Here is a 12310-nt window from a genome sequence, read left to right on the forward strand (position 1 = left end):
ATCTTATTTGCAATCAGCTGTTTATTTGTGTCAGGTAAACGTCATACACATTGGGGTCGAAGACAGAAGACAAAACTGAGTCAAGTATTTGTTTGAATGGGTTTATTTGACCATTTTATTATAGACATAAAAATCTCAAAGACAGCAGCATCTGAAATGTTAATTACATGTCCAAGGTAAAAAACATTACAAAAATAAATAGCTTGAAAAGGAAGCTGTAATAATAAAATAGTATGGTCCTTCACTGAAGGGATATAGGCCTAATGCTTTGTGTCTTTTGCTTCATAACAAACTGTAAATTAACAACTGGAATGAAGAATCAAATACACATACACATATTTGAAAACAATAGTGCGCATTTGCATATTTGCATTAGCAAAGAAAAATGTCTGAAATTGAATACAAATTATTATGCTCCATAAACACGGGTAGATAGTATGTTTATTGTTTAACTTTATCACACCCCCAAAGAATGATGATTGCAATGCAAAATGTTTGTTATACTTTTACTGGCAATTGCATTACAATTCCCCTCAGAAAAGGCTAAAATAATTCTACAGAACAAAATAAGGTTCCCTGTGTCGCTGACTTATCTTGGTTATGATTCTGATGTGGTGTCATTATCTATTCTAGGGTTTTTACACAGAGTGTAAACTCATTTTCTAGTTATATTAGCTCTATGAACTGTTGAGATAGAAGTTCCAGTTAGCAACAAATGTGTCAATACATGTTTTCAATCATCTATAAATCATTTTCCGGCAAAATCTGAAAATCACCCCAAAGATGATAAATAAATGCAAATTTTCAGGAAAGAAAGCATAAGTTTTACAATCATTTAACACATATTGCATTATGGTAATCGATTATATTAGAAGAGAAAATACAGAGTCCAACAAACTGCTGCATCTATCTTATGTACCTGCCTTAATAATTTAAGTATTTGGCTCGTTTAAAAGCTTTATATAGGACTGAGTTCTGTGTATTAGAATCAGAGGTATATTTGCACTTTGCTGGTGTTTGACAGCAGATATCATGCTTAAATACTAGCCCCAGTTTGAACGACGCCAACTTAGAAATATGGAGAGAAATATGTACCATAGATTACACCAGTGGCCTGAAACCAATAACGAACTTCATTCATAAAATTGTTCTCCATTTAGGGTGGGTCGAGAAAACTTCCCCTTTCTGGAGAAAGTCATGCACACAGTACCTTCATTTGGCATTTACACATATCACATATACATCCTGAGGTAGATATCTTTTGTATAATTTCAATAGTGGTTGTAAAACGTCAACAAAAAATGACAAAACAAATATTCAAGCAGATCACCCTCAATGTGACTCGATGTTGAGTTGGTAAGCGCAGTCACTCATCACCCGTTCAAAACGAAGGCCTTCTGCACCATTTTGTTTGGGCACTTAAAACGTTGTAAGAAGAAGAAAACAAAGGGGCTGAGATTCCAGCCCCTTCTCAGAATGTTCTCCACTTTTCATAAACACTCTTGTTTGAGGCACTCCCCGGAGACTGGCACAGGCATCTTATTGGGGTCGCACTTGTGAGACTCGACGGCTTTCCCGGCATAATCCGTGCAGAAGACGCTGCGTCGGCGCTCCCCCCGGCCGCAAGTTCGCGAGCAGGCCGACCAGGGCCCCATCTGCCACATGGGGCACGGCACGTCGCCGCAGGGCCGGATATCCATCGGCTTCAGGTCCCTGTCGCACTGGCCCGAGAGGAACCCGGCGTTGTCCCGGCATTCCACGTTTCTCCTCGACCAGCCGGACCCGCAGCTCTTGGAGCACTCAGACCACTCCCCCAGCACCCACTCAGGCACGCCGAATGGGTGGATCATGTGCGGGGACAGACCCTTTCTCTCCTGGGATTTGCTGAAGGCGGTGTCCCTGGGGATGAAGAAAGTGTATTTGACCTTGGGAGGGTTGGAGTCGCCGGCGGTGGCCAGGAGCTGGACGGTGACGGCCTCCCTCAGCTGCCTGAAGCTCTGGATCCTCTCCAGGGTGGTGGAGGAGCCGCTGTACTTGAACACAGCGCCCAGCACAGGGATGTCCTGCTCCACCGTCGACACAGAGAAGTTACCATTCAGGATGTAGCCGCCGTTTTCCCTCTTTATGGCCAGGTAGTTCCCGTCGTGTTTAATTCCTCGGTGGCTCCGCTGTTTGACATCAATGTTGGTTGCACCGACTGGGATTGTGACAATGTCGCTGTATCCATACCTAAGGGAGGAACAGGAGACAAAATGAGTCTAGCCTACATACTACATACAAAGTAGTGTGTAACTGGCACTAACAAAGGCAGTGTTGAAGGTACAAGAAGTAATATTTTCTGTGCTCGTTGTACAAATTGACCATGATACAGTATATCGGTAGGGGTTCACAAATGTTGCTGCTTGATGTCAGTCCACTGTTACCTCGACAGCTGCTGAGATTTCAAGCTCTCAAAACAGGCAGTCCACACTGGACTCTGTTTGGGAGGAAATGCCCCTCACCCCCAGACTTCCAGACCTGTCCAATCACCTAATCCCCACCCCATCAATTACAGCCCTTACATTCCTAAACTGGTTTGATTATGGTTTGTGAAAGCAACGATGGCCATTCAAAGTTACTCCCTTAATTTAATGACCCCTCTGCTACGAATACTGAGAAGCCTTGTGGAGGAGAAGCATTCACGTTTGGCAACATTGGTGTCGTTTCTCTGGCTTCCTTTAGGGGTCACCAAAGGATGCCAGAGAAATGAGTTATAATGAGCTATTTTCAACACCTCTACTTGAATAAAATATCTATTGCAATCCATGATTTTTCATGTGCTAACTTTCTTTCTTTTCATTTTCTGTCAGACCACAATGCTTACGTGGCTTTGTTGTAGGAACCTGTGATCTTCCTGCAGGTGAGCCCGCTTCCCCCGCACACCCCACACTTGTCCACTCGCTTGTTGGAGCCAATCAACTGATCACATCCGGCCTTCACGCACTGGCCTTGGACACAAACCGACGTGGTGTCGGGACCACAGGTGGTCCCGTCGATTACCTGCACAGACACAAAAAATTAGCAATTGCTCTCCCAAGATTCACCTGGATGTTGTCAATGAAAGCCATTTGAAGTTGATGTTGTTGAGGTGTGACTTATACTATGGCAGATCTACCTTGGCTTCGAACACCTTAAACTCACTGCTGCCCCTGGCCCGGCAGAACAGCTTACACCGGTCCCTGGGGGAAACGCCGGCATACTTAGGGATCCACTGTTTGATGTTACCGTTGAAGTCCAGGTAGTTGAGACTGTTGTATTTCTCGCACTGCTCCTCTCTGAAGCTCTTTCCTGAAATGAACAGAAAATACATGAGTTTTGCGTGTAAACAGTCATCTGTAGCTTTGTCTACTGTCACCTCTGTCCAATCACTTGAATCCACTCACTAAGACAAACAGATATAAATCAAGTGAGACATTCAGAAGTGCTAGAGCTGTCACAATTATTACATCTTCATCAGATCGCAATTATTTTAGCTGACTGCGATCATGTTGTTAAATTGTTAGTTTCCCTTCAAAATATAAGGGTAATTTGGAGGGAAACTAATTTGGAGGGAATTTAAGCTAACAAGAATAGAATGTGAATTTGTTTGTCTACCTGTTTTTTTTCTGTTGCAATGTTTAATATCAATACATCGCTGTTATTCATGAGGTGCAAGTGCATTATTATACAGTCTTAAGCTATTAGTGACATAAAACGCACAAAATGATCATAAAAAAAATACTATTTTATTTATTTTCCCATTTATTTGTATGAATTTATCAACTAAAATTCTGTGATCATGACAGGCTGAAGGAGAGCTGATATTGGTGGCAATAAAGAATCAAATATAAGGCCTACCGTCATTGTTATCGCAGAGCTGCGTGTTGCAGGACTGGTATTGCACCCTTTGCCCCTCACAATATTTGCCCCCGTTCTGTGGCACCGGGTCCATGCATTCCCGATAGGAGAACTCCACCCCTCCTCCACACGTCCTGGAACACTGTTGCCATGGTCCCCACGAGCTCCAGCCGCCGTCCACAACCACCTGCGGTGAAACACGGGGCGGAAAACAAAATTGAGAGTAGTCGGTTAGAGCTGGGTGCCAAGAGCAATCCGAGCCGAGCGGCGTTTAACCACAGTCTGGGCTTCTGGGTTTGAGGCCGCAGTCTGCTGGCGTGCCACCCGCTCTGGGATAAATCTGTGTTGAAGTTCGGCACGCGCCTGCTGTCTGTCTCTACCCGCATTCCTGCCACATGTGTCACTCACCGCTGCTGGGACCTGCCCTGGTGAAACTTTGAGTTGAGGCGAGGGTAAAAATTGCAAGTGTTTTTAGTGTGCAGGTCCTGTACTTGTTTGTCTGTGTGTGTGTGTGTGTGTGTGTGTGTGTGTGTGTGTGTCTCTGCATGAGTGCATGTATGTGTAGGCGTTGTTTTCCAGAAGTTTTATGAGTTTGGACCAGCTAGTTCCCCAACTGCCAGCACGTCTGGATCCACAAAAAGATGTGGGATCTTAACACAAGGAATAGTTATCAAGGCGTCCCAACTACAAACAAAGGGCTCAAAACATCTCGCAGCCCTAAACCAACGGTCTGACGAGGATCTCCGGTCCAACCCAACAACCAACAGAATAACACACCAATAAGTGCTCTTACCATTGGTCGCATGACCTCCTGGGTCGTCGCGCAGGCCCCGTGAAGGCAGGTCCCGTTGGGGCCGCAGGGGGTACCATCCGCCCAGGGCAAGCTGCCGTTCTTGGTGGTGCAGTGCTGCTTGTCCTCGTCGTAGCACCATAGCTGGCTGCACATGTCGCTGTCCGAGGTGTTGTTGCAGTGGACAAACTCTTCTCCGAAGATCTGCTGGCACTGTTGATCCAGGCCATACACGGTGCCCGGCAGCTCTCTCGGCAACGGCATGACACTCTCCGGGGAATCCAGCAGGCAGTCCCCTGCGATTAATACGTAAGGTTATACCGTTTGAGGGTGTTGTTATAATCTCCTCGCCTAACGCCTTTAAATCCTGCCTTCAGACCTTTGTATCTCTTTCCCTTGGCCTTAATGTTTGTCTTGTGTTTAGGGTCCCATCCATTATCATGTGTTTTGTGAAACAATTATTGTGTTCCCTAATGAGCTTTTATCGCGTCGAATGAGCCCTTATCTGGAGACGTCGCTGACGTATACATTTTGGAATGAACGCTCTCCCTCAAATTTCTACACAGGCGTAGAAATCCAACTGATGAAGAACACATTCTGCTGACGACAGCTGTTGCTTTTGGCTCAGGCGGAGGAGAGCAGGAAGAAGTCCACAGTATGACTCAGTGGAAAAGAAGGTTCGCCGTTGGGTCTACTCGTCATGCAAAACAATGCAAGACACAAAAACACAACAGAGAGAGTGGGAAAGACAGAGTGGGGCCGGGGGCAAAGCAGTTAAAAGAGAGTGAGAGAGAGAGAGAGAGAGAGAAGAATAGAGACAATACTAATGAGCCCAAACCAAGACAGTGAAGATATGGTAATCTAGGTCGAGGTGAACTAATAATCACGATCTGCCATTTTGTGGCTCGCGAACATGTCTGAGCAGGGGAAGAAATTGTGAATGAGAAACAGAGAAGAACGTTAGGGAAACGGCGGCGTGTTCTATTGATCCCTGGAGTCCTAACCGTAAACCACATGTGCAATCACAGACTTCCTTTTTTTACGAAGTAAGAAGTCGCAAGGGACCGTGCTGCGCTGCACTTTGCAGTCTGCAGTTAGTTTGGTCTGCAACCGCAGACCGCATCACTTAAGGGCTCACCATGGCCGTTGTCGAAGAACTCGGTGATGTATAGCGCGCTGCACGGAGACCAGGGGGAGGTTCTGCTGAGGTTCACAAACACAGGGGCCATCAGGTGATGTCCTCCCAGGTCGCCGAATAGCTTCTCGCAGGTCTTGGAGTCATCGTGAGGCATGCTCAACACGTGGCCTACGGAAGAGATTCAAAAAGAGGTCTAACACGCTATTCTTCATTCAAAGGTACATTAAGGATTTTAAGTCCATCGTACTGTACATCACCTGTACTGTGTCTGTACTGTACAACACCTCAAAGTCATTGACTGGACAAAGCAGTTTCTCCATATCGTCAAACCCTTACTATGCCAGATAACCTTACCCAGCTCATGGGCAGCGGTGAAGGCGGCTTGCAATCCATTGTCCTCAATGACAGAGCAGCTCCTCTTGGGGTCACACATTGTCCCGACATCGGCCACGCCCAAGGTGTTACAACTCTGGTACCCACAGATGTCCTGCCGAACAAAAAAGACATTGCAATTAATAACACAAAACGAAAAGGAGACACTCTGTTGTCTCCACGAAGGGGAGCAACGCCAACACGAAAAAAAGATACTGGAATGTAGGCATCTACAGTAGTCTCCCGCTGCCTGTGCTTCCTTTTTTTTTCCTTCCTGTGTCCGAATTGGTCTGGTTCCATCTTTCCAAAACATTTCAAAAACATGTTTTTCAATGTTTCCATCGTAAAAGCCTCTAGCAAATAAATACTGCTTGGCGGGCTCTGATGTGGGAAAAATTAACAACGTGTCGTATCGGACGAGGGGTTTTATTTTGAGGATTTTTAAACAAGACGAGTTCAGAATCTTTCCTCTTTCTTTAGATGCTTGGCCCTGTTTGATTGAAACAGATGCATCCTGGATGCCTGAAGCAGGTCCCCAGAAAACCACAAGTCTTAGTCCTCTGTGATTCAAAACACATCTGGACACGGAGCAGCCCGGTGGAGCTCAGCTCAGCATGTGTTTGTACACCTTGTTTTGCAGCAGCATCTGTCACTTGTATGCAGACACACACAGGCAAACCCAAATGCATCTGTGTTTGACTAAGGCCAAACATAAATTCACTTTACTGCACAGGCTCATGTTGATAGACAAACGCACACGCATAGACAAATGACACACACACACACACACGCACGCACGTACGCACGCGCGCACGCACGCACGCACGCACGCACGCACGCACGCACGCACGCACGTAACAGAAAACCGTTCTATTGCAGCCCGGTCGTAGTAGTGCGTCCTCTTTCAACTGGGAAAATATGGAACACATATTTTGAAGGGTCAAGTCTGGCTTAGCTGTACACTCTGTATAACCCTGGCCATTTTGAGTGGTGTCATCATGTCAAGCCTGATTTGTGGGCTTTGCTAAAGTTAGCTTATATACCAGGACACGTCCTGTCCTCTAAGTTTCATAGCACCTTGCCGCAGAAATGGAAAAAAGATAACAGAGTGACGTACAGCATATTTGGTTATAAGCATTGAAAAATCGGATTGTTTTTAGATCTGGGATTCAGTTTCCCTCTATATATCTTTGATTCAATTGTTAAGACGGTCAATGCTGAGCAGAACAGAAAGTTTGGCAACATTTAAATCGAATCTAAAAAAGACAGAAGTCTCCTTGCCTTAGGTTTGTTTCTACGACTCTAAATTTTATCATCTTCTAACAGTGAATGTGTACATCACAGCTGCACGACATAGCAAGGCTCAGCCGCAGAAGCACTATTTACAAACCCTCATGTCATCCTATTTCTTAATTATTTCTTTCAAGCCCTTGTGAGTTTGCTATTTATGGCTTTGTAAGGGCATATGTTTCTAAAAAATCTAGGCTAACCACTCACCCTGCTGGAAAAGGTTTTCAGAGAAGTTCCACATTTATTATCTTATTTCAGGACCCTTAATGGGCTCGAGCTGCACCAAGGATTGATTGGGCTCTGACGTCAATCTCAGAAGGGGGGGAAACTTGGAAGGGTTTTTTTAAAATATTCATCTGCGGCGCTCATGTTGAAACTAAGCTGATTTCAAACGGGGACCACCTGTAACTGCGCGGACATGTGCCCTTATAGCACGGCGAGTAACTTTGACGCCCAGACGTGACCCAACCACAACCACTACAACCCTTGCCAAAAAAACTCTTCCGATTGTCTCTCAGAACCATTGCCTCCTTCCTTGGTTACCTTTGTCTGAGCAAAATAAAACACAAAAACAATCTGAGTGTACCTTGGTGATGCATCTAATAAATGACACACATTATATCATCATCATCATGTCACCTTTTTACGCCCTTGGCAGAAGGCAGTCAGACTGATATCACCTCTCACCGCATCTGGAAGCAAACTTGGCAAGGCCTCAGGTCACACGACGTCACTGCTCTGTGTTGATTTCACTGCGATTCCCGTAGGGAACGCCTAGGCAACGTCAGCAGGCGTCAGTGTCTGGAGCTATCTTTCAACTGCTTAACCGTGTTTTTGGAAAGCCGCTTCTTATAGTCGCTTTTCACTTTCAGTAGAACTTTTATTCATTGATTCATCAACTTATTTGTTTGTTGAAACGGCATCACTTCCTCACAGTGTTTCTATCTATCCAGGACACAGAAAACTCTGAGATGTTGATGTGTCATGTTATGTTGATGATTTCGTTTCCATAACCGCTTTACGGTCTCACCTTTCTGGTGAAGAGCAGCGCCGTGTCGTAGTGCTCCGGGTGCCGCTGGCTTGGTGGGTTGAACAGCTGCTGCCACGAGCAGAAATTGAGCAGGGCCACGCCCCCGTTGCTGGAGACTGCCGGGCCCACATCCTCGTCCTCAACCACCAGCATCTTCACCACCACAATCTGTACCAGGTTCTTAATGCTGGGGTGCTTGTAGAGCTGCGCCGCCATGGAGACGAGCGTCAGGACGTAGTGCTGCGTAGCGATGGGCAGGAGGAGATGAGAGGTATAGGGGAGTGAGGGGAGGGAAGAGAGGAAAGGTGCAAAGAAGAAGTGAGGGGAGAGGAGCTTGTTTGAGCTTGTTGACTACAGCGGCGGTGGGCAGAGGTTGAGAGACAAAAGGGAGACTCGCCTTTGCAATAAAATTTCTTCAAAATGTCCTCGAGCGATATCATTGTTGCCAGTGTGCTTGATTGCCACTGCTCTACCCCTGTTTTCTTGGGAAAACTACGCAGACTGTTTGGCAGGCAGGGTTCGCTAAGTAAAAACAGACCAGAACTTTGACGACGTGCAGTTTGAGGGAGGATTGTCCTTTTTTTTTAGACAGTGAAGTTAGTTTAAGGCTGTGGGGGACAGCAAAAGGCAAAATAATAATTTACCTAAACCACAGGGTATGAACTCAGTAGTACGGGCATATCATATCGGGGTCGTTGCACTTTTACAGCCTCCATCGGATGTTAATTCCACACTTAATATAGATGAATGACAAGTCTAGATGCATGTTTGTTCTAATTCTTTACACTTAGCCAGTCAAATCCACTTTTCAAAGCTGTCATTTTATTTTAACCAGCAGGCAAACGGCATTTGGTGTAAATCAAGACACGTCCATATGTAATGTTCTGATGTGCAGTGTTGGAGGATGTGTGAGTGGAAGCAGCCAAATAGTGACCAAGTCTGAAAGTATGCGGAGCAACATTGCTGACATTTCTGTCCCCTGACCTCATTCTTTTGGACCTTGGAAATTATTTAGCCCACCCACTTGCCTCTCACGGTTTTCTCATTAAAATGCAGAATGACTCCATCTGGAGGGTCAAGTTCACCCTAAACTGGTGATTCCCAACTTATGTAAAATATTGAGGACCACAAACCCCCGTTTGGTTTTGTCTCTGGGATCCCAGTCTGAGAAGATTTTTAATGTTCTAATTTAGTCCAAACATCCAAACTTGTCTAGGCTAAAATCAGGGAGATGAAAATGAAAATACCTCACTTTTAGACTATCAACGATGGCAGTGATTCTAAACCTTTCACATATCATGGACCCTCAATTTGATAGATATCAGGCCACGGACCCCATTTGATAAGATTTTTATTGGCAGTTTTGATTTAGTCCAAACTTCCAAACCTGTCTCAGGAGATAACAGTACAACTATGATCAAAATTCATTACTGTACATTATCTAATGGTTCTAACCGTCAATGAAATCATGATGACGTTTACTATCGTGGAACCCCTTCAAGGACCCTTGGCGGTCCCCGGACCCGAGTTTGAGCACCACATTATTTGTTCGTTTGAGGGTAACCTATTTATATATATTTCTTTCTTTTTAAGGATCCTTTAGAGCAAACCATGCATTTTACAGCCTATTTTTAAATCTGGGTTTCATCTTAAAATGTGCAGATAATTTTCCAGAACTTCCCAAAAATATGATTATGATAAATAATAGGGTAAAGGCCTATTAAGAAAAACTCACCTTTATTTCATCCCCATAAAAATGAGTCATGGACGCGTCCGCCACCACTAAGGTTTCGATGAAGCGCGGCGCCGACACGAAGCGCTTCTGACGAGGTCCCCTCTGCGTGTCTCGGTGGCCGTGAATAAGAGTAACAGCCTCCCCGGTCTGGTGGTCGAAGAGCATCGGAGAAGCCCCCCGGCTGTCATCCAAAGTTCTTCTTTTGAGAACGTGGGGCTGCTCCACGGTGCCTCCGAGTCCCGATCCGAGCAGTTTGGGCTCGATCAGAAATTCTTTCCCGTCGGTGATGAAGGATCCGAAGATGCCGTCGCACAGGCTGACGGCGACCACGGATTCTGGGCTGTGATCCACGTTCCCGGTGTAGAAGCAGCTACGCAGGTGCCCTTCGGTCTCCCGCTCCGACTGGTTGATCAGTCGGTGGTGGAGATGATCACTGTGTCGGGCCCCCGCGGCCGCGCGTAAACGGTCCCCATCTCTCGCCTTGAGGCGATGGATGGTGAAAGACGGCGCGATGAAGCTGGAGTCCGGCGTGAGATTCAGGGTGAAGTCCTCACCGAATGCCTTGAGCCTAAATCTGGGCTGTTCCTCGCTTCTTTTCCAAAAGCGCCCGCCGCTCCTTCCATTGATCCGGACAGGTACGACATCCTCCGCCTCAAAGCCGCTACAGAGCACGGTGCGGATTACGCACAAGGACACCAATATGGAACGGGTCGTGGGACACATATTCTGAATCTGCAATTCAAATTGCTGCCAATAATACTACAAATAATAATTATATATTGTAAAGTTTAATGTTAATGTTAATATTGTTCATCCAGTTCTGTATTATCAGACTTTGTCAGCCTGTTCCCTAATCCCCGCTCCACCACTCAGTCAGTTCCACAGGAGGCTTGGGGATGTCGGTGCTATTTATACTCTTTGCTCCTCTCTCCACGCGAGGGGGGCTTATTTTTTTGATATCCTCCGCTGCTGGATATTCTCCTCCCACTCGAACTTAGAGAGAAACTTTCAGATAAAACGGATCCAATGAGAATAGGCCGACACCCCCCACCCCACCCACCCACGCCTTCTGAAATAGCTTGACAACCGCGGTCCTATTATTAACACACAGGACAGGACATCCATACTGCGCATGGCTGGAGGTCCGTCGGTCAGTTATTTCTGAGCCTTATTTTTTGACTGACAGACACCCCCCCCCCCCACCCCCACCCCCACCCCATGCCCCCGCAAGAGCTTCTTTATCCGTTGACAAAATACTATAGGCCTACCACCTATAAAAGCAATGCGCAAATTACGCACATGCTGAGCAGTGGGCGGCTGGTTGTGTTACACAAACACACACACAACACACACACACACACACACACACACACACACACACACACACACACACACACACACACACACACACACACACACACACACACACACACACACACACACACACTTAATGTAATAATGTTACAATTACACACGTCCATTCGGATTGTACAGAGCTTCTCATTCAAACAACATGCTACCGCCGCTGTCTGGAGTTTCAGCACGAAGTTCCAATGTGTAATCCACCTCTCCACCGCCAGGTGGCGCTGTTTCACAGCAGATGGCTGCAGTCTCGGTGGTCCTCTTTTCTCCATCTGGATGCGGCGGAGGTTCGAGTCGAGGACGCCGACAGGTGCTGCTCTTGCTTCCGTCCCAGGGTCTCTCTCGCTCTCTGCGTTGCATGAAGATTATGAACAGGGTATTTTTTGGGGGGGGGGATAATTATATGCTACGAAGGCAAAACAAACATTGATGCATGCATGTATGCGTGCGCGTGTCTGCGCGCGCGTGTTTGTGTGAGTGTGCTCCATCTTGTGCCACACATGTCGTACAGCAACAATAATATTTGGAGAGCTACAAGTGGCTGCGGTCTTTTTTTGCAAACCCAGAGGCACGGCCATTGACCAATGAGCACTCTGCAGCGCACCTCCTCCAATTTCAGATGGCAATTCTGATCCGTGTTTAAAGTCCACATTAAAAAGTCCTCCGAGCACAGAGAGGTCGGTGGCTACAGAGAGAAGCAACAAGATGAGAAGGAGG

General features: G+C 46.3%; 1 protein-coding gene across 1 annotated transcript; it reads right to left on the reverse strand.

Annotated features, from left to right (window-relative positions):
• Positions 1-93: 93 nt before the first annotated feature.
• On the reverse strand, positions 94-11098 carry LOC307234596 (A disintegrin and metalloproteinase with thrombospondin motifs 8-like). The gene is made up of 9 exons (XM_080006410.1): positions 10232-11098; positions 8497-8736; positions 6159-6291; positions 5805-5972; positions 4670-4962; positions 3877-4063; positions 3155-3327; positions 2864-3039; positions 94-2229 (listed from the first exon to the last, which is right to left on the reverse strand). Exons 1-9 carry the CDS (start codon positions 10952-10954, stop codon positions 1491-1493), a joined length of 2832 nt encoding a protein of 943 aa, XP_079862536.1. The 5' UTR covers positions 10955-11098; the 3' UTR covers positions 94-1490.
• Between the last annotated feature and the right edge of the window lie 1212 nt (positions 11099-12310).

The sequence above is a fragment of the Zeus faber genome (assembly GCF_960531495.2).
Source record: "Zeus faber genome assembly, chromosome: 9".
Classification (NCBI taxonomy): Eukaryota; Metazoa; Chordata; class Actinopteri; order Zeiformes; family Zeidae; genus Zeus; species Zeus faber.

Excerpts from the sequence above, each read along its gene's own strand:
- LOC307234596 (XM_080006410.1), bottom strand. The coding sequence starts at position 10,954 with ATGTGTCCCACGACCCGTTCCATATTGGTGTCCTTGTGCGTAATCCGC. Across the intron at positions 4,064-4,669 it reads AGGAGGTCATGCGACCAATG|GTGGTTGTGGACGGCGGCTG; the intron begins GTAAGAGCACTT and ends GTTTCACCGCAG. Across the intron at positions 3,328-3,876 it reads GCTCTGCGATAACAATGACG|GAAAGAGCTTCAGAGAGGAG; the intron begins GTAGGCCTTATA and ends TGTTCATTTCAG.